The sequence below is a fragment of the Octodon degus genome, unplaced genomic scaffold (genome assembly GCF_000260255.1).
Source record: "Octodon degus isolate 3935 unplaced genomic scaffold, OctDeg1.0 scaffold00101, whole genome shotgun sequence".
Lineage (NCBI taxonomy): Eukaryota > Metazoa > Chordata > Mammalia > Rodentia > Octodontidae > Octodon > Octodon degus.
The window spans coordinates 4222429-4243111 of NW_004524677.1; the positions used below are offsets into that span (position 1 = coordinate 4222429).

Sequence of the window (20683 nt, forward strand, 5' to 3'; positions counted from 1 at the left end):
GAGGAGAAGAAGAAGCAGAAGAAGAAGCAGAAGAAGAAGCAGAAGCAGCCTTAGGGCCAGGGTGATGGCTCAGTAGAATAAGTGCTTCCCTGGCAAGCACAAGGACCTGAGTTTAATCCCTGGTTCTGAAAAAAACAAACAAACAACACCTTTATTCTTCTAGTCATTTAAACTTTGTATTAAAAGACATGAAAACAGATTTATTTAAACTTTGTATTAAAAGACATGAAAATCTGTCTTTTTGTTTTTGCCACCATAGCAGTCATTCAAATGTGTATGTAAACAGAGGTCTGAACAACCATAGAACAGTGAAGTTTATATAGATGCTTTTTGAGTGATGTTATCTTCATTAAACAGAAGGTGATTAAGTAGGGATAAATAATGATCATATGCACCATTTCTGCTGCAAATCAAATGCTCTTATATATTGACTGTTCAGAGTGATACTCTATTTGCAACTGGTAATGTTCCTGTCATTTGGAAAAATATCAGAAAAGCAGCTTGGAATAAGATACTCCTAGGGAGGCTGTTTCACTGAGTGGAAAACCAAGGAGAAACGGCTCACCTCTGTGGATGCGACATGTGCTAGCCAAGAACAGGCGGTGCAGTGACAAATTACCCCCATGCTCCGGCAACTCACCAGTTAAGGCAGAATTTAGTTGCTTAACACCTTGTATGCCATTTCTGCATATTTGGGAAGGGTATTTTTCTCCAGAAATGCTGGTCCATTGTCAGGTCATGAGCTGTGTTGCCTGTTGTGTTCAAATATTGCTTGGAGAGCAGCTGTGTGCTATACTTCAAGAACATTTCCATCTTGCCTAAGAGTTGGGGTTCTGCAGGAGAAGAAAGAGAAAAAGACAGCCAGCTCAGGGGAGAGTGAATAGAAGAAATGTGGCCAAAACTTCTTTGAACAAGAAATCTTTTTGAAATTCACTGCTTTTGCTTTGCATGCTGGCATACTGTGAGGCTGGTGGAGCTTGGAGGCCATACTACACTGGCTTGCCTCTTTCTACTTTACTGCTGGGCTTGGTTTGCCTCTCCTATCAGTGTAGTGGAAGGCACTGTGTGTTCTTTGTCATAAATTGCTTGTTACTTAATTTTTTGGGAAGCAATTACTTAATGAGTAACATCCAGAAAAATAGGAAATAGGTTCTGTGTTAGTCAGCTGTTTTATCACTGGGACATATACCTGAGAAGTAATTTCTTCAAGGAGGAAATCTGTACTTTGGCTCACAGTTTCCATGGTCTGGTGGTCTGGTGGCTTCACTTACTTCAGGCCTGTGATGAGGAGAAGCGCTTGGGGCAAGAAGGCTTCTCACTTTATGTAGCTGGAAAACATGAAGGCATAGAGGGAAAGAGCCAGTGAGCTGGGACCAGAGGTAGTCCTCGAGGTCATGACCCCATGATCATGCCTTTCATCTAGGCCCCACCTTTTATTTCTGTCACTTCTCACTGCCATCAAAGCTAGGCATTGTGGCACACGCGAATAGTCCCAGCACTCAGGAGGCTGAGGCAGGAGGATCTTGGGGAGTTCTGAGGCCAGTTTAGGCTACATAGTAAGTTGCAGGCCAGTTTGAACTGGGTAGAGAGACTCTGTTTGAAAAACAAACAAACAAATGAAACAAAACAGAACAGGCCACCAAATTATGATCTCATCAGAGGATCACTCCACTTAACGACACTGGAGACCTTATGATCTTGTCACTTTCTGCAAAGCCCATGAGCTGGCAACAAGCCTTGAACACATGAGTTTGGGGTGTTATGTCAAATCCAGTTCATTGTAGACCCAGGGTTGAAGAGTGTTGGGTGAGTAATGAAAACAGGAAGGACAGTAGGGGCATTTTGACGACTACTGTTTTGGGACATAGCTTTGAGTAATCTAGATCTCTAAAGTCTGTATTTGTTAGTCTCTAATTATTCTTTTTTAATTTGAATGAAGTCACCATGTAAAATAAATATATAAATGAAGTAATAGTTTGATGGCAGCTACCTATACTAAATACCTAAGTGCTTTTCTGCTGGTGACAGCCACCTTATTTTGATGTTTGATATTTGGGGAGCTTCTAGCATTTATTTTATTCCCAGTCTTTCCCTGAAAATGATGGAAAGGCAGAGGGTCAGGGCACAGTTTATCTACTTTTTCATTATGGGGAGCTGTCATTAAAATGCAGAAACTTCTTTGAGTCCTAAGGTGGTTGTTTATTTGAATGAACTCCTCTATTTCTAGTTTCATAGAACCTCTTCTTCAGCCAACATGGGATCTCTTTTTGATTTATTCAGAAGTAAATTCTTAATTTCTGCTGAAAGCTAATACAGTATTTGCAAAGTTGCAGATTGCCAGTAACTCTTTATTCTAAAATAATTTCAGGGTACCTGCTGGTGACACTTGATAAATAGCTTTATTAGCTTTGACCCAGAGTCTAATTTTTTGATACTTCAAACAAACAAAAGTCTATGTATATCAGTTTTAATTATGAGATATGTTTAATTTGAGCTGCAAGTAATCATTGAGCTCTTGTAGTCAATAAAGCAGTTTCAGGGCTGGCCAAATAGCTCAGTGCATTAAAGTGCCTGCCAGTAGGCACAGGGGCAGGTGGTTTGATCCCCAGGGCTGCCATGTCAGTCCTGCCCCTGGGGCACGCTGAAATGGCAGTTGAGACTGAGCATGATGGCGTGCACCTGTAATCTCAGCTCTTGGGAGGTTGTAAACAGGCAGATCACTATGAGTCTGATCTATTAGTGAGACCCTGAACACCCTGTAGACCCTTCCTTAAAAATACAAAATAAATGAATAAATAAATAAAACAGTTTATTCCATAAATAATGACTGTGGTGGATGGACAACTGCTGGTCAGCTTGTAACACCCAGCTGAATTGAACCAGCAAGGTGTTGGATGTGGGAGGCCCCCCTGAGGATTGTTGCTGGAGCATAAGAGATAGAACTAGAGAGGAAGAAATTTAGAGACTGTAGGGAGCTGTTGGTTTTCCTGATAAACTCTGATGTTCTCATTGTCAGAGGAGCTTGGGACCTTACTATTGCTGAGAATGGCTATTGGTTCACCTTGAGGAGCTCTGGTCCTCACCTTGAACATCACCTCCTGGCTCTAGAGGGCAAGTAGTAGGACACTGTTCAGTCTCCTGGAGAAGCTTGTCACATTGGATTTTCTGACAAGGACTCAGCTGTTCATATTGTCTGAGGAGCTCTGGACCTCACTGTTGCTGAGGATGGCTGTGGTACTTTTGGGAGGAGCTCTGGTTCTTATCTTGAGCATTACTTCCTGACTCTAGTGCAGATCCCTCAGCCTGCTAGCACAGATCCTTCTTCCCTGTCTTGGTTACTTTTCTCTCATTGCTGGGACAAACTACCCAACACCCAAAATTAAGTCAGGTGAGGTTTATTTAACTCACAGTTTGTGGAGGTTTCAGTCCATACTCAGCTGGCTCCAAGGCAGAGTGGCACATGGCTGAGGGCAACAGTTCATAGCGGCAGAAAACAACAAAGAGTAAAGGAAGAAACAGTGGCTGCAGGTTGCAAGACTTTCTCCTGTCCTTACATTATATTCAGGCTATCTACTCCAGGGCAGGTGTAGAACTCATACCATAATTCCAGCATTAATAACAAACTCCAGAAGTCTGCCCCAATGACCACATGAGGCTTTGGGGGGACAACTAGACACAAACCTTAACATCCCTCTGGCACAGACTTTCTAGCTTCCACCACTACCCTTTGGGCCTTCCAGCAGAGACGCGTGAGACAGGCCTGCATGAGACATTGTTGTGGGCTCTAGGCCTCCAGGTGGATTTGTGGGAGGCATTGCCATGGTCTGTAGGTCTTCCACAGGACTCAAGCAAGACATTATCATGGGATTCAGGCCCTCAGCTGGATTTTTTAGTTTTAAGTGTGTGGTCTTTAGTGTGTGGACAGATTTCCTGCACTCTGTATGATTCTTTGGGTGACTATTATAAAACAATTCTATAAATTATATGTCCTGTATTGTTCTCCTTGCAAACCTCAAACTACAACAGTGACCAAAATAAGGACACAATAATGTGTAATCTGAATTTCCCTGGGCCTCAACAGCCTACAGGAAAAGAAGACCTCACATCAGTGAGCACAGGATGGGTCTCCACAGCCTTCTTAGGCAGACCTTGCCATCGCCACAGGGGTCCCAGAGGTAGGCGCTCGGTGTAGTCTTGAACAAGTCATCCCACCACTGTCATCACAGCAACATCTGTGGGGGCTCCTCACCCTCTGTGTTCTTCTTTGTTGCTGCCTCACCCCATCCTCGGGTGCAGCAGTGCTGGGTTCAGATGGTCGCCACTCCTCCCATCTTGTTCCTGGTCACCAGAACATTTCTGCTTGCGGGGACCCTCATGAGAAAGCACTTCTTCATTTCTACCTAGGGCATTCATCTTTCCTCCTATAGGGCTCACGTACAAGTTAGCAGAGCTTAGCCAAGAGTAAGATATACCTGCCCCCTTCCCACACAGTCCCCCATGTTCTTGTAGTTTCCTGTTCTTGTAGTTTCCATCTGAGTTTATGACAGTGAACAGCCACTGCATTAGACATGATTGATGGGGGCATGTAGTACTTGATGACAGCAGCCAACACATAACCACTGATTGAGTGGCACATGCATAGCCATCCCATTGGGCAGTCTGAACCATTGGTGGTACAAACTGATCTAACCACTTTTCCAGTCTTTTTAATAATAAAATTAATGAAAAGCTGCCTGATGGGCCAGTCATGTATGGGCCACAGTGGTTCAAGTTGCCCAGCAGTGAGACACATGAATCCTAGCCCCCTGGAACACACCCTATGTGGTCTGTGCCCATGGAGAGAGGTAGGGCGGGACCCTCTGCCTCGCTTACTTGCTGTTGTAGGGTGCATGAGAAAGTTTGATTCTGGGGAGACTAAAGGTTGGAGAGCAAGTTAGTCATTTCATGTCTGGAAAATATTCTTGAAACCTTTATTATAAAGAATGATGAAGAGAAGTGATTATTCTTTGGTCCTTGTTCTAGGCTGTTGCCATGGAGTGAGTGTTAATGTAAACTTAACTTTTCCTCATTTGGATCAACAGAATGGAAAGACGTGATGTTTACAGGCCTGAAGACATACCCTGCAAGTCATGTGTTTTGTCTTTTTCACAGAAACCTTAATCTTAGTTCATGCTTCTGCTTTCTTGGAAGCTTGGAAGCATATAGAAGTAAGCACCATCGTAGCTGCTGAAAGAAGTGGTTGTTCAGGGTGAACTGGCTCCTGCACAGGCACAGGCACATACCGCAGGTCCTTGCCCACCCCCTTTTAGATGAGTAGTGTAGTTTTGCCTCTTAAGAGGGCAGACATCTGCACATACTTTATTCTACCCAGGAAGCCCTCATGTCCTCCTGCTGCCTTTGTCTTCAGGTCTGTGACACAAAGATGCCTTTGGTCCCTAGCCAATAATGTCTTGGGTGAAATGGGGTTTGGCACTCCTTGCCAAGCCCTTTGCCACCATGCTTTTTCATGGTTGCTCATGAGAGTTTAAGAGATTTATACTAAGCTGGGTGTGGTGGAGCTACCTGTCATCCTAGCACTCTAGGAGCTGAGGCAGGAGGTGCCCAAGTTTCAGCCCACCCTGGGCAATTTAGCAAGACCTTGTTTCAAGGTTAAAAATAAATTAATAAAGAAGTTTACACTGCGGAGCGGTTGTATGCTTTCCACTGAACCAGTGTCTTTTTTTTTTGTTTGTTTTTTTAAATGTATTTAGTACAGTCTACAGGGTCTTATTACATAGATGGGATTCATAGTGATTCTCCTGCCTGTTTTCAGCCTCCCAAGTGCTGGGATTACAGGTTCGCACCACCAGCCCAGTCTCATTTGCCATCTCAGTGTGCCCCAGGGGTGGGGCCAGCACAGCATGCCAGGGATCAAACCCTGGTTGCTGCACTCTGCCTAAGCAGGTGCTTTAGTTGGCTGAGCTGTCGGGCTGGCCCTGAACCAGAGTTTTCAAGCTCATAAGATAAAAAATTCTGCAGCAGGCCCTTACTGTGGTAGCTCATTGTATAGAAGTGGCAGGTGCCCAGAGTGTGATGCTGGTAGTAGTCTTTCACTGGTGAGCTTAGTGGTGGGAGAGGTCCTCCTTGCCTGGGAGAAAGGAGTTCAGAGCAGCGGTGGTGAAGGTCCAGTTTGTAGGACGACAGGGCACTTCCCAGGAGAGAAGGAAGCACACCCCAGGAGAGGGGGGAGTAGGCACAGAGGCCAGGAGGGGATGAGACATTCCCCGAGGTAGGAGTCCATCTGGAGACTCCTGTTCTGCAGAGGGTGAGATCGAAAGAGGATCTGTGTGTGTTTGAAGCAAGGGAGCAGATGGAGCGCACTGACCAGCATGATGGGAAGGCAGGGAGTGGGGAGAGGATGAGTCCTTTCTGGGCGTCCACTGGTCTGGACACACTTCAGGGCCTGGTCCCAGTCCTGCGCTAGGACCTGCCAGACTGAGGGTGGCTCTCTGTTGTTCCAGGTACCTGATCCCCTGCAACCACATGATGCTGAGCCAGCGATGGGCTGTGAAGGAGAGAGACTGCTACTCGGTGTCCGCTGCCAAGCTGCTGTCCTTGACCCCAGGCTGCTGCGCCAGTGGCATCACCCTAACGCTTGGGAACCAAGAGCGGGATTATATTCTCTGGTCCAAGTGCACACACGATGGCTCAGGTAGGTGCTTGGCAGTCTTTAAAACTGGGTGCTAGACTCCAGTACTTTCGGGTCCAGAGCAATGTGCAGTCCTGTTTCTGGTGTGAGTGCCATAAAGTGCCATGGAGACCACCCTGCTCATGAAGGACCCTGCTGTCACCTGGCAGTTATCTCAGACCATTATTAGTAAGCTTTGTAGTGGCACTTGGAAGAATCCACATGTGAAAACATGTTAGTATGTGTACCTTCCAAAGTAAAGTCAGGGGCCAGCAAGATAGCTCAGCGGTCTAAAGTGCCTGCTTAGGCAGAGCACATGCCATGCCAGCCCCACTCCTAGGGCAGGCTGAGCTGGCCACAAAAAAAAAAAAAAAAAAAAAAAAAAAAAAGTGGAGTCAAAGTTATGTAAGTGGCGATGGCTGTAGGTAAGATAGAATTAGTCTTTATTTTAATTTCCAAAATGATCAATTTGTGGATAGTCTGCCTGTCAATGATACATCTTTATAAAAATTGAGAATTATGAGATGGCAACATTATCTGATTAATTTGATTGATGTAATGGGGAGTTCTGTAAACACTATTTTTATAGAAGTTAGATTTCTTATGTACTGTTTGCTAGCTTTCATTCACTCTGTACAGGCACAATTTGAATAGCTGCCTCTGTTACCCTTGGTCCTCTGGCAGGTACTTGGTAGCAAGTGTTTGTGTATCTGTGGTGATCACATGGCTGTTGCAGCTGAGGAGCATGCTGTGACTGCAAGGAACTGCCTTAGTCCTGCTGCTGCACTATGTGCTTCTCCTCCAGGAATATCATCCTGCCCTCCCAGCCACAGCGCTGTGCAGTACTTTAAAGGGGGGACTGCTTCACTGAGGAACTCTCAGCATATGTGATCTAGGCTTAATATTTGAAAATTAAGTTTGTCTCATGATTTTTAAGGACTCTGGGGATGGGAGGAAATTAACAATTTGTGTGACTGCATCTTACATACATTTTTCTGTCAGGCAAACTAGTTTGGAGATCTTATTTTCTCATTCAGGAGTATTTGCTTTGAAAGCATGTTTGAAAATGAGTACATTTTTATTTACTATGAAAGTTGTTTCAGGAATGATTTTATGGCTAAACTGGCCTCAGAATTCAAAATTCAAATTGAATGCATGATGTCCAAAACTTGGCAGCTTCTCTCTGCGTGATCATATTTGATACATAAAGAAAGCAGGATCGCCTTTTTACAGATGAAGAAGAAACTTAGGGTGAGGAATTGACGTGCTCAAGGTCATGTCACTAAGAGACGCACTGGTTCCACGTTTCGTGCTTTGTGCACATCCTGCCTCTGGGGCTGCCTGACTGCTGAGGATGCCAGCTGGGGGAACCATGTAGCCAGGTAGCCGGCCAGTGTAATTGCTATGACCTGGTCAGAGCTAAGCTTCAGATTCTTGGCACTTCCACTGCTGGGGGCAAGTTACGTAAGCCCTCTAAGCTTCTTTTCTCATCTGTAAAAAACAGTATCTATCCAAAGGGTTGTCCAAGGATCAGTGAATTATGACTCAGACGGTTCTTAGAAGACTGTGGCATGTAGTAAGTACCTAGTGAAACTGTTAGCAGTAGCTTTTGGCATATTTTTATTTAAATTACATTAAAATTAATCTTTTTGCAGTAGAGCAGTGAAAAAAATAGTTACAACTACCTAATGACCTGAAAATGTGCCCCTCGTCATGTAGCAGCTTGATTCTGACGCAGACTGGTAGATTCATCTGAGGAAGCCGGGGCTCACAACAGTGTGACTGATGTGGGGAAGGGGCTGATCTGAGGTCAGCCTGGGGTGATTGAGGGTGAGCTCTGTTACCCATGAGCCTCTGTTTCATCTGTCTGTGTGCAGCAGCATCTACCACAGAGGGCCTCAGGGGTCAAAGCCAGTGCATTGACAGGGTACCCACACCCTTCCATGGTCAGTAAATGGGAGAATCTGCATTTTCCTAGTCTTTTTTTCCCTCTGAGGGAAAATGTAAATTTGAAATGCAAATATTTTCACAAGTATTTCAGTACAGGGGTCAGAACTCTTAACATCAAAGATAGTCATATGTCCCAATAGAGAGGATTCTCAAGTTAAAATGACCCTTTTGGTAGTAATATGACTTTAGGTGACAGTTCAATGCTTAAGTCAACATCCTGACAGTTCAGAAAGGCAGAATGAGTTCTTTGGCTTTATAAAAAGCCCAACGTTTTCAACAGAAAGCCTAGTTCCCCAATTCATGGGTCACCAAGCTCTCACTTTAGAGTCAAAGTAAAAATACTCTTAATTATTACTCAGTGGCAGAGACTCTATGATGTGTGTATCAATGGGATCCTCTCACCCCAGAGGTGGCCCTGAGTAGCTCTTGTTTCTGTAGGGTCTGATTTCAACAGTTTATGTGAGCTATACCTTGGATTTGGCCATTTGACTTTTACCTTCTGTGAGGTCTTCGGTTAGCATCTCTGTTGCTATCTTTCCTTTTAAAAATCTGTTCAGTCCTCAACACTACAAAATAGAATATAACAAAAACTAATCATGTTTTGTTATTTAGGTATCATTTAATCAGAAATCACCAGGCTTTTGTGACATGGTCCTAGCTGGCACAGGTCACATCCCGCCTGCCACATTTGTCTCCAGTTGCTCTGACTGCTATCTGTCCCTTCAGGGCCCGCAGAGCCGCCGCCTGAGGCAGCCTTGCCCTCGGCCTGCATCGTGGAGTATGGGAAGGCCCTGGATATCAGCTACCTGCAGTACTTGTGGGAGGCACACACCAGCATTCTGCGCTGCATGAGGGACTGCCGGGTCTGGTCTGCGCTGTATGACGGGGACTCGCCCAGCCCAGAGACTTTTCTGCACAGTATGCCTGAGGATGATCCCGAGCATGTGGCCTGCCATGGGTCCCCACTCCCACCGCATCCAGATTCAGGGGGCTCTCAGCCAGCTCCAGCCAAGGACAAAGGCCACACTGAGCTAGAGTGGGATGACAGCTACGACACAGGCATCTCTTCAGGGGCTGACATGGGCTCCCCTGGAGCTTATGATGACCCAGACACTTCTGGCCCCCCAGTGCCCATAGATCCCCCCAAGCACATCCAGGAGATGAAGAAGAATGCCATCTTGCTCTTTAAAGGTTCCTACATTGAGGAGTCAGACTTCCAGGATGATGTCATGGTGTACCGGCTCTGTGCAGAGAAGGACACAGAAGATGCCAGAGGCTCACAGGGGGAAGCTGTAGGGCCACCAGCTGAGGCCCAGCCCGAGGCTTGGAGCTCACCTGTGAACAACGGGCCCCTCAGTCCCCAGCCAGAGATGGAGTCAGAGGGGGAACACAAGAGGGACACTGCAGACCTGTTTCAGAGCATGTCGAGGGACCCAGCGCAAGAGAATGGGCCTGAAGTGGCCCCTGGATCAGACTCAGCATTACCAGCACCTGCTTCCAAGGCCGAGCAGAGCCCAGACCTGCCAGTGATCTGCCCAGAGAGTGAGGACTTCATTGCCCAGTATGACCAGATCATCAGAGAACTGGATTCGGGCTCTGAGAGCTTGATAGATTCCAGCTTTCCCACGCCAGAGTCCTCGCTCCTCAAGGAGCAAGAAGGTGGGGGAGAAGAGAGTGGAGGAGAGGAGGAGGGAGAGGAGGAGGGAAAGGAAGACAGGGAGAAGGACATGGAGGAGGAGGACGACAACTTTGACTCCCTGATCACAGAAGCTCCCACTGTGGAGAGTGTGTGTTCCCCATTTGGGATGAGAGAGGAGACTGCCCTTGCCAGTCACCGCCCCATGAGGACTACGGGCGCTCCATTCACAGGTGACCATCTTAATTGCTTTGTGCTGTCAGGTTTCCAGGGATTGAACTCAGGCCCTTGCGCTTGCCGGGGAAGCACTTATTCCACTGAGCCATCTCCCCAGCCCTGTGCTGTCAGGTTTTGAGGGTACTTGTGCATACTGGAACAGGAATGGAAGGTAGAGAGTGTTATCTGCTTACCTAGTATAGAAGCAAAGGATGTTGGCTAAGAGCAGAGGGGGTGGTCTGATTTGTATTTTGTAATTTCTTGAAATGATCGCCTTACTCTTTTTGCAAGTTGGGTTAAGTTTTACTTGATAGGCCTGTGATTGACTAAGAAGACTGATTCACCACACGGGAATCCAGTCTTAACCTCTTATCCTTGTTCTAGCTTTTCTTCTTATCACTTACTTGGGTGGTGTGTGGTGTGTGGTGTGTGTTTTATTACTGTCTTGTGCACTGGAGGGCTGGATTCATGAAAGGAGAGAGCTGTTCATTCTGTGCCCTCCCCTGGTGTGGGGGCAGTGACAAGAGCATGCAGTAGGTGCTCGGAGCACGTGTGCAGTGGCAGTAGCTGTGTGTACACACTGGAGGACATCGTGGTAGTTGCCTGGGAGCTCTTCCATAATCACAGATTCTGCACCCCCAAATGCGACTAGAGCCACATGCTCACCACTCTTAGGCACACTTAGGTGACACACTCGCTGTGGACAGCAGGGAGAAATCATGGTAAGAGGCAAAGGTGTAGGATAGGCTATCAGAGGAGCAGATAAGGGTGAGGAAATGGGTTGAAAACATTCAGTATTAAGCAATAAAATCAGAATATGCAGATGAAGTGATCTCCACAGATGAGAAGGCCCAGTGAGCTCCAAGAGTATGGGGTGAGGCCCCCAAATGGTGAACAGTAGCAAGGAGCAGTGCTGGTGACACAGAGGGATAGAGAGTGCCTTCCAGGCAGGCCTGGGTGATGGCCTGTCTCTCCCACTCCTGAGCTGTTTGGTCCTGGTAGACCAGGCCTCTGCTGCTGAGTTGCTGTGTTGGGGGGTGTGGGTGTGACTGAAGCTGGTGAGGTCCCTGGAGCCCCAGGCCTGATGCACCCTGGCAGTGGGGAGCAGCTTTGTGCCAGGGGACTGTGCCTGCCCCCCTCCCAGCTCCCAGGCAGGAAGGAAAGCAGACTGCCCTCTGGTCCAGCCAAGTCGGCTTAATGCGATTTCAAGGGGCTCTTCTACTCTCCTCCCCCAGTATTTATTCATTTGTTTACTGATGCCTGAAGATTTATTTAAACAGGGGAAAGCTCTTAATTCCACAATTATAAGGCTTGAGGAGAAATCTAGCTGAGATAACATTTCAGTGTGAACAAGTTTTAATTAAAATTCAATCAGTCAATCATAAGTAAAAAGGATTAGACCAGCTCACGTTTCCCAGTTGATGCAGGGAAGGGGCATCTGAAGAGATGAGTCAGGAGGGCAGAAGGAAGGGGCTGCCTCCTATCCTGAAAGGGCCCCCCTGCGCTCTCCAGCCTTCTCCTGCAGGTATGTACCTGGGAGGATGAAAGGACTATCTTGGCTCATGGCTGCAGTCTGGGCAGTCTGACTGCATTGCCTTGGGCCTGTGGCAGGGCAGAAACCACAGGACAAGGAGGGCTTCAGAGAAAAGCAGGTCACCTGAGCTCAGCCAGGTACAGGGAAGAAGGGCAGGGCCCAGTGTCACCCACCAGAAGCTGCCCCATGACCTTCTCACTTCTGCTGGTCCCACCCCTTCCTTCTGTCATCTCCTGATAATGCTGCCAGGCTCATGCCCCATTTGGGTTATTCTGCAGATGAAGTGAGGGCCTTCGGGAAGTCCCTGGATTACCACTACTGTCCTGGTGACCACACCACCATTGAGAGCCTACTGGGGACTGTCTAGACCAAAGCATAGTGCCGAGGCTAAGGAGGACTGTTCCTTAGAATTCTGGCTTTCTTTCAGCAGAACAGATCCCTGGAAACTGTGGAGATCAAGGAAACAAAGTATAGCTGGGGGCTGGGGTAGCTAACACGGAACCTTGTTAAATGGCATTGGTCTTTATGCATGATACACCTGAGAACTGATAAAACAGCGTAGTTTTTTGATACATTTGTGTAATTATAATTAAAACCTTGACTTTTCCATCCTCTTTCCTTTGGAACTTGTACACAGCTTCAGGAAACATCTTTTTTCTTTTCTGTGTTTGTGAGCTTTGTAGTTTTTGGACTGCTGAGTATGTTCTATAGCATTGGGCTTAACTTCCTTCTCTCCAGGGAATACTGATAGTTTTTTGAGATGAATTCACATTCTAGGAAAATCAAAGCATTCCATTTATCTAATTCTTAAAATTTAACATATTCAGCCTTTTTTATTGGTCTTGTAATATTTAGCAGGTTCTCTGCTTAGGTGTTAAGGACACAAAATGAAAAGTCTCCTTTCAGGGGAGACACCAGAGTTGGGCCTCCAGTCCAGAGGGAGCCTGGTGGAGGGAGTGGAAAGGTGTCCAGAGGAGGGTATCTTAAATCCTCATACTACATTTAAAAAGTGTCTCTCCCATATATCTATATCTGTATCTATATCTATAATCATTTTAACTGCTATTAAAGTAGAAGGGTGGTTGGAGTCCCGACAGGACATGACGTCCCTGTGGTCTGAGGCAGAGCTGGCAGGCTGGCAGGAAGACACACATCCCAGTGGAGCTTGCTGAACTAGGCACAGAACTGATGGCCTCTGTTCTTGGGGTCGAATGTGCAAGACGGGCAGCAGGTGGACCAAAGTGGGGATAGGACGGGGACCCTGGAGTAGAGAGAATGAAGGACAGGGAAGGGTGCTGGAGACAGCCTTAGTCTCCTGAAGAATTAAATATTTTGTGGGTGATGTGTTAGCTTTCTGTTACTCTAAAAAGATACCTGAGAAAACCAATTTATAAGGCATAAAAGTTTATTTTGGCTCACAGTTTTATTTTTTTTCCATAATTTTATTGAGAAACAAATAGCAATGAGACACTTTCAAATCAAATTGGTAGGACAGTTTCAATAATTAACATGTTGCATACATTCTTCCCAGTGGTTAATTGCTGTACAAGATGCGGACATGATATCCTATTTACAAACACCATTAGAACAAATCCCTCTATTCATTAAGAGACTGTAACTATATATCCGTCCCAACCACTTTGAATACACAGACACAAAATGGACATTCATCTGTATCCCCTTTTTTTTTAAGTTCCGTATTTGAATATTATAGGTGTGTAAACTCAGCAAAATATCCTAAAAGAGTCCAGTAGCCCATAATAGTATTGGGTCTTCCGCTTGACTGGCAGTGTCAGAAATTGTTGACCTGAGTCCCCTACAGCTCAACATAACAGCATGGCTTTACTTCTTATATTTCATTTTTATACTTTTCTACTGATGGTTAAGACCAAGGTAAAGCAGGACCTATGCAACAAGAGTTGTTGGCTCACAGTTTTAGAGAATTCAGTCCATACTTGCTTAGCCTTGTTGTTTTTAGGTCTGTGGTAAGGCAGCACCTCATGATAGGAGCATCTGGTAGATGCTTATGGTATGATGGCCAGGAAGTGAAGATAGAGGAGAGACTGGGTCTTACTGTCACCTTAAGAGCACTTCTCCCAGTTACATAACCCACACCAGGCCTCACCACCTCCCAGTAGTGCCGTAGTCCAGGGACCATGCCTTCAGCATCTGGGTTTCTGTGGGGACAGTCAGGATCCAAGCTCTAGCAGATGGGAGTTTTATCTCTTTCAGGAGAAGATGAAAACAATCCATAGCGAGGTAGTTTTCTGAGTTATAGCTCAGCATTCTGGTTTTCAGATGTTTCCCAGTTGCCCTAGTAACTGCTTTTTGCTAAGCACTCTTAAAGCTAATGTACTATAAACCAAGAATGAAGTTGGATTTGAAAGGATATGTGTCTCTATGCCATGGAGCCAGCATCAATGGTGGCCGTGATGGCCTGATCTATGTGTTGTCACCCATGTGAGGCAATGTCCAGACCTTGTCTTTCTCTGAGAGTGGGCTTCAGGCTGTCTGACTGCCCTCTCTGCAGTGCCAGTGGGCCACAGGTCAGCTCCTTGATCACTGACAACCGAGAGGTGTAGTCCAGGACCAGGGAAGGGCAGTTGGCTGATCACATTGAGGACATACACTCCAAAAGGACTTTGCTCACCTGTGGATGCCTTCAGTGACTTGTTGCGGTCCATCAAGATGGAAGCAGGAGACGAGTCAGAGACTGCAGGGGAGGTGGCAAGGAGAGCAGGAGACAGCGCTCCAGACTTGAGGTGCCGGCAGCACCCTTCTCTTGCAGGTCACTTGGAAACCAGAACTGTGCTGGTGCATTAAGAATAGCAGCATGGGAATTTCTGAGGTTCGCAGGAAAATTGTTAGCTGCTTTCAAACTAGGGCTCCTTCCAGTCTAGTTTCTCATTGTGTGCCAGTCCGAGTTTTGTTTCACAAGCTCCTACAGGCTCACTGACCGCTCTGCTGTGGAAAGGGACTGGAGCGGTGCACCTCTGCGCACACCGGGGCCAGCTGTGCTGCCTCTGGAATTGAGATCCCTCAGGGACACCCTCAGTATCTCTGGACAGGAATGTTGCAGTTGCCTGTTCGTCATCCTCATGGGCAAAGTTTTGGGTTTCCGTTTCTCAGGGACTGTGCCTCCCAGCAACAGGCTTTACCAGGGCTTCTGAGTGGAGTATCTTGAGTTTTTGTTAAACTCCCATTAATTGTTGTAAATATGTCCTGGTTTAGTGGCCTCATCAAGAGTTCCACTGGGGGAAGTACAAAATTCTCATTGATTTTGCTTAATGGAAGATTTTTATGGCAAAAATTTAAAACATCTTTTAGTAGTTTTATTAATGCCAGACCTTTTTTTTATTTTCTCTGCCTTTAGTGAACTAGAACATAAAGCACATTAATTTTCTAGTGACCTGAAGTAGCTCTTTTGTGCCTAGTATTTTTACAAACAACTTTTGCAGTCACACATGCATGAGTTTCTTTCTCATGAACTCCATGACACACCAGACTGCATCACCCAAGGCTGAGTTCCTTCTTTCTTTCTCATCTGAGCATTTGAAGTGTGACCACTGCGTGTGAGTGGTCAGGGTTGCCAGTGTACAGTGCAGAGCCTCACTTCAACCTGTGTCTGTCTCTCCACGTCTGGACAGGCAGTCTCTTGAGGGCCTGTTCTTGGTTCACATGTTGCTGTTCAGTAAACATGTTTGGTGTTACCACGACTTTTAATGGGCTGTGATGGTTGTGCAGAACCTTTCGAAGAACATGGCATGTTGAGATGGTACGTCATGTTGGAGCCTTATGATTACAAGAAAGGAAAGCATATAAATGTTTGATTCTTCTCTGGGTCCATGATAAGTTCCAGAGTACTAAAACTGCTCATAGAGTCCAAGTCTTAGTTCCCCTGAATGCTGTCCTTCTTTTCATGGTTGTGTTTTGTCTTCAGCCTGGGTGTCCAGCTTCCAGATGAGTGTGTGCCCACCTGGGTTTGTGCCTTGTGGCTTAGAGTGGCTGGGATGTGGCTCTGGTGATTCTTTGGTTGCTGAGGAGACACCCCCACCCAGCCAGCCAGCCAGCCAGCCTGAAGCCCTGTGTTCCTCCCACAGGCCCGTTCATCAGCGTGGTCCTGTCCAAGCTGGAGAACATGCTAGAGAACTCGCTGCATGTGAACCTGCTGCTCATCGGGATCATTACACAGCTGGCCAGCTACCCCCAGCCCCTGCTGCGCTCCTTTCTGCTCAATACCAACATGGTCTTCCAGCCCAGTGTGCGCTCCCTCTACCAGGTATGGCCTGGAGCTCATGCCCATGCCCACGCTCATGCCCAGCTCCACAGCTGGCGATGTTCCATGTGCTGGTCTGCAGGGCTCCTCTTCTTCCTCTCATGGTTTGGTTGTCTTACAGCAGCCCCACTTGTCCTGATTTGCTTATCTTTACTGTTTATGATACTAACTCTGTAGATTATTCTAGATAAATTGCAAAGCTTCATTTAGTTTGATGTTTTGCGGGTGCCCTACCAGGAACACCCAGGCAGTTAAAAATGAGCAAATGCCTAATATCATAATAGTTCCCGTAATGAGGGCTGTACCTGAAAGATATATGGATAACCAAGAGTGGAATTCCACTGTGGGGCATTTAACATCTTTACTGTTGCTCTTGACAGGTCCTTGCATCTGTAAAAAACAAGATCGAGCAGTTTGCCTCTGTGGAGAGAGACTTCCCGGGCCTGCTCATCCAGGCGCAGCAGTACCTGCTTTTCCGGGTGGACACGTCTGACGTGAGCCCTGCAGCCCTAACCAAAGGTCGACCTCTCTCTACTCTCTCCTTGAACTTCTAGATCCCCATGACTGGTTTGCATTTGCTGATTCTGCCTCATGCCTGGGCCCTGGAAATGGCTTAAGAAACTTTTATTACCCAACAGGAAGGAGCTCCTCATAGTGTTATTAAATCTCCAGGACAGCCTGCCTGGCCCACAGCTATCCCACGTCCCCTTTGGATAATCTGGCGGGGGGCATTTGTTTTCTTGAGTGCAGTTAGGGGAGGAGGTGATGTGTGGGGTGTCACTGGGCCACGGTAAATAACACAGCATCTTTGTGCCATCCATGACATTATGAGCACTCCCTGAGCCATTCTGTGGCCAGCTCTGTCCTAAGGACAGCATCTGCTCTCTCTATTATGTCTTCAAAGGTTCTGAGGCTGAGATACATGTGTATCAGGACTGTGGGCGGTGAAAGCTGTCCCTTTGGGTGAGAAGCTCCTCTTAGTGTTGTTAAATCTCCAGGACAGCCTGCCTGGCCCACAGCTGGCCCACGTCCCCATTGGAGGAGGGTCTAGCGGGGCTTTTTTTTTTTTTTCTTGAATAGTAAAGTGCATGTGCAGCCCTCACCCTGGCTGAAGGAGACACCAGGCCTAGAGGACACTTGCAGCTGGGTTGTGGCTGGCTGGCAGAGTAAGGGCGGCCACAAGTGTGGCCTGCGCAGTGCTGCTGCTGGCCTCCTTCTGACTCTGGCTGGGCAGAGCTGGTGGCTGCTGTCTTCTGGTTGTACTTGGGTCTGAATGAGCACAAAGAGGCCCACCAGGTTCAGGAATGGAGCAGAAGGTGCACCTGGCAATGGGAAGCGGTGCAGAGGACTGTGGCGAGATGTCGGTGGCCTCTGGCTCTGCATACTGTGTTCTTACCCTGGGCTTGGTCTTTCTGACATTTTATAGTTCATGAGGCACTTTCCCAGGCAGTCGGTTTTCACTACCAGACAGCACTGAGTATGCAATGGGCAGGAAAGGCCCTGAGCTCCATTTTCATTAGGGAAGCCAGAGTCCTGAGGCTCTAGTGCCTGGGAGCTTGGTGAGACTACACTGAAGCAGAGCCAGCGGGTTGTGGGGCCAGAGATGGCACCACTCCCCTGGGGCTCTGCCCTGGCTCCAGGTGTTCCCACGGCCTGGTATAAGGTGCGTGCTTCAGGGAGCGTGTTCTCACTGCGTGGTGTCAAGTTAGTCACCAAGATTGACACTTTTCTGTTTTTTGTTTTTGGTGGTAATAGGGATTGAACTTGGAGCCTTCATGCTGAGCTATATAGCTCAAGCCCTTGAGGCAGGGCCTCATTAAGTTATTAAATTGCCAAGGCTGGGCTCAATTTGTGACCCTCCTGCCTCAGCCTCCCAGAGTGCTGGGATCACAGGTGTGCACCACCATGCCTGGCAGTGTTGATGCTTCTTACGGTCTTCAGCACTCAGGGGTTTTTGTCTTCTAGGTGGCTTTTCTTGGGAAAGAAGGCACTCCTTTCAATTGAGGTTTTGAGATGAAGTTCCTAGCTTCTTTCAGGTTACCAAAGTGACACCTTCCCTCACACCCTTCAGTTCTGTACACTCAGAGTGAGACACTCTGAAGTGTGTCCTGTGAAGTGACTGCCTGTGTTGAGCTGAGCTGGCTAGTCCTTGTGTTGCTGGCATGCTGAGTGACTTGGAATCATGGCAGAGGTCACATAGTGACATAGTGTCCCTGCATGCTGTGTCCTTCCCTGGTTCTGTTGCCAGGAGAGAGCAGCTGATTTCTGAATCACCCCAGCATTTAATCCTGAACGCCTTCTGTCACAGCACTCAAGGAGTTACTTCCTTTCCTCCATGCCTTTCCTTTTGGTGCCCTGCATGTGTGCATGTGCGTGTATGTGTGTGTGTGTTGGGCTCTTGCATGAGAGGTGCAGCCAGAGCTGCTCCCTTTTGTCCCCCTGGAGTTTCTGTACTGGTGTCCCTTGGGGCTGGGAGCAGACTAGAGCTCAGACAGGCAGCTTCTAGTTGCCAGTGGCCGTTGCCCTGGGACCATTATGCAGGACAGCTGGTGGTGACTAGAAAGCTCAAGGCTGCTGGTGGCCATGAAAGGCGACTCTTGTCCTCAGGCTGGTGCTGTTCTGCTTCATTAGTTAGGACTGGGCTCTGGGAACCAGGCTGGGTGGGCCAGCCTAGCAGTGACATGCGTCAACCTAGCTAAGCGAGCATAGGAAAGTGAGGTGGGGCTGGCTGCTCTGAAGAGGGTCTCCTTGTAGGAGCACCCATATGGGCGCTCCTTCCTGCAGCAGCTGTTCACATGGAGGGACTGCCTGTGATAAGGCTCTTGATGTCAAAAGAGTGTATGCGTGCAGCAGAGGAGACAAAACATACTCTGCAGCACGGTCTGAAGAGCAGGGCCGACCTGGAGAGCCAGGGCAGAGGAGGACTTCCGGTGGATCTGGGATGCTGGGCAGGGGCTGCTGAGCTGGTAACCCGTGGTGGCCATGCTTCCCTTCCCTGGTACCTGATACTTGTTGCTTCATTTAATCCTGTGGCAGCTCCCTGGGCTTTGAAAGGAGAGGAAATGAAACTGGCCGGAAGTAACTGAGCCAGCAAGTGGCAGAGTCTGTGCTCAACCACTCTGCTCGGCCCTCTGAAGCTGGGTAAATCGATCCAGAGGAAGGGAATGGGTGAGCAGATCCAGGGAGAGCCAGCACGGGCAGGAAGGATTCAGTTCGGTGTCCAAGCCTCTGAAGAGTGACAGTTGCCATGGGCCAGGGCTGGGGGTGGTAAGTGATGGTCTCCAGGCTGTTGCTAGGCCTCAGCAGCCTTGTGATCTGTCCTCACTGCTGTCAGGGAACAATGGGAGCTCCTGCCAAAGGCTGTGGAGACAGATTCTCAACAGCTCTTCCACTTCTTCACGGCATGGACGGTGGGAAGCTTTAATCTAAAATGCTATTTAAAACAGTAAAGTGGAAGTTTTTTTTTTTTTTTAACACTAAAGACTATAGTAGTGAGATGAAAGTACTATAAATGTCAAGAATTTTTAGTAGTGTAGTTAGAAACACTTTGAGAAAAGTGTTGAAAAATGGAGCTGAATTCTAAAAAGCAGCCAAAGTAATGAAGAGCTTGAATATAATGATTTAGAAGGAGCAATGAGAGTGTTTCATAGGGGACAGAAAAAGGCATAAATAATTCTGCCAAATGTATGAGGGCTGGAGATGTTCAAGAATTAAATAGAGAAGTCAAACCATTTTAATTAGTAAAATTGATTTGGTATGAAAATGCAAATCATTTGAATATGTTAATGTTTGGGCTCCTATCATCTTAGACCTTAGATCAAAACAGAGATGGAAATTCCTAGAAGCCTTTCTTAAGTGTTGGCTTCCATTTATTGCCACTAGGTCCCAGTGGCTGCAGGAAGTTTTCAGTCTGGTCTTTTCAGTACTCCCATGTCCCCACCACTGTTCTGGTGATGAATTCTTCACTGTCCTTTGGTGTGGAGACTGAAGATCTATGACCGGTCATCAGGTGGCCCTCAGGGTCAGGGGGGCAGCTGCAGCATGCTCAGACCTTGGGGTGGACTGCACCATGTGACTTGGGCTGGTGACATAGTCAGGGTCAGTCTGGAGAGTAGGCAGGCCTCCCAGTGTCCCTAAGTAAACATCTGGTGAGCCAAGTCTTCACCCTTGTAATGCGAGTGGCAGGAGATGCCTTTTGCATTTCTGTCCTAGTCCCGCAATCTGCATAGAAGTCTCTGTGTCTTTGTCTTGTCTGTGAGTATGACTGCGTTATCCAGCCTGGGCTCCAGTGACTGCTCCCTTCTGGGTGTGCTTGGTAGCTGGACCCAGAGGTGCACAGCACGTCCAGCCAACAGGCTTCTTGATGAGCCCGTGTCCTTGCTGTGATGCCCGCACCAGGATTCT

The 20683-nt window shown here is 47.4% G+C and overlaps 1 protein-coding gene across 13 annotated transcripts in view; it reads left to right on the top strand.

The window, feature by feature from the left end:
- The window catches only part of Fam160a1 (family with sequence similarity 160 member A1), a 337219-nt gene that overhangs the window by 310779 nt on the left and 5757 nt on the right, over nt 1–20683 (top strand). For all 13 annotated transcript variants that reach the window (XM_023723673.1, XM_023723674.1, XM_023723675.1 and 10 more), the window contains 4 exons: nt 6501–6691; nt 9344–10486; nt 16104–16282; nt 16660–16798. In XM_023723673.1, the coding sequence (XP_023579441.1) occupies nt 6501–6691; nt 9344–10486; nt 16104–16282; nt 16660–16798 (1652 nt within the window). The remainder of the gene's footprint in view (nt 1–6500; nt 6692–9343; nt 10487–16103; nt 16283–16659; nt 16799–20683) is intronic.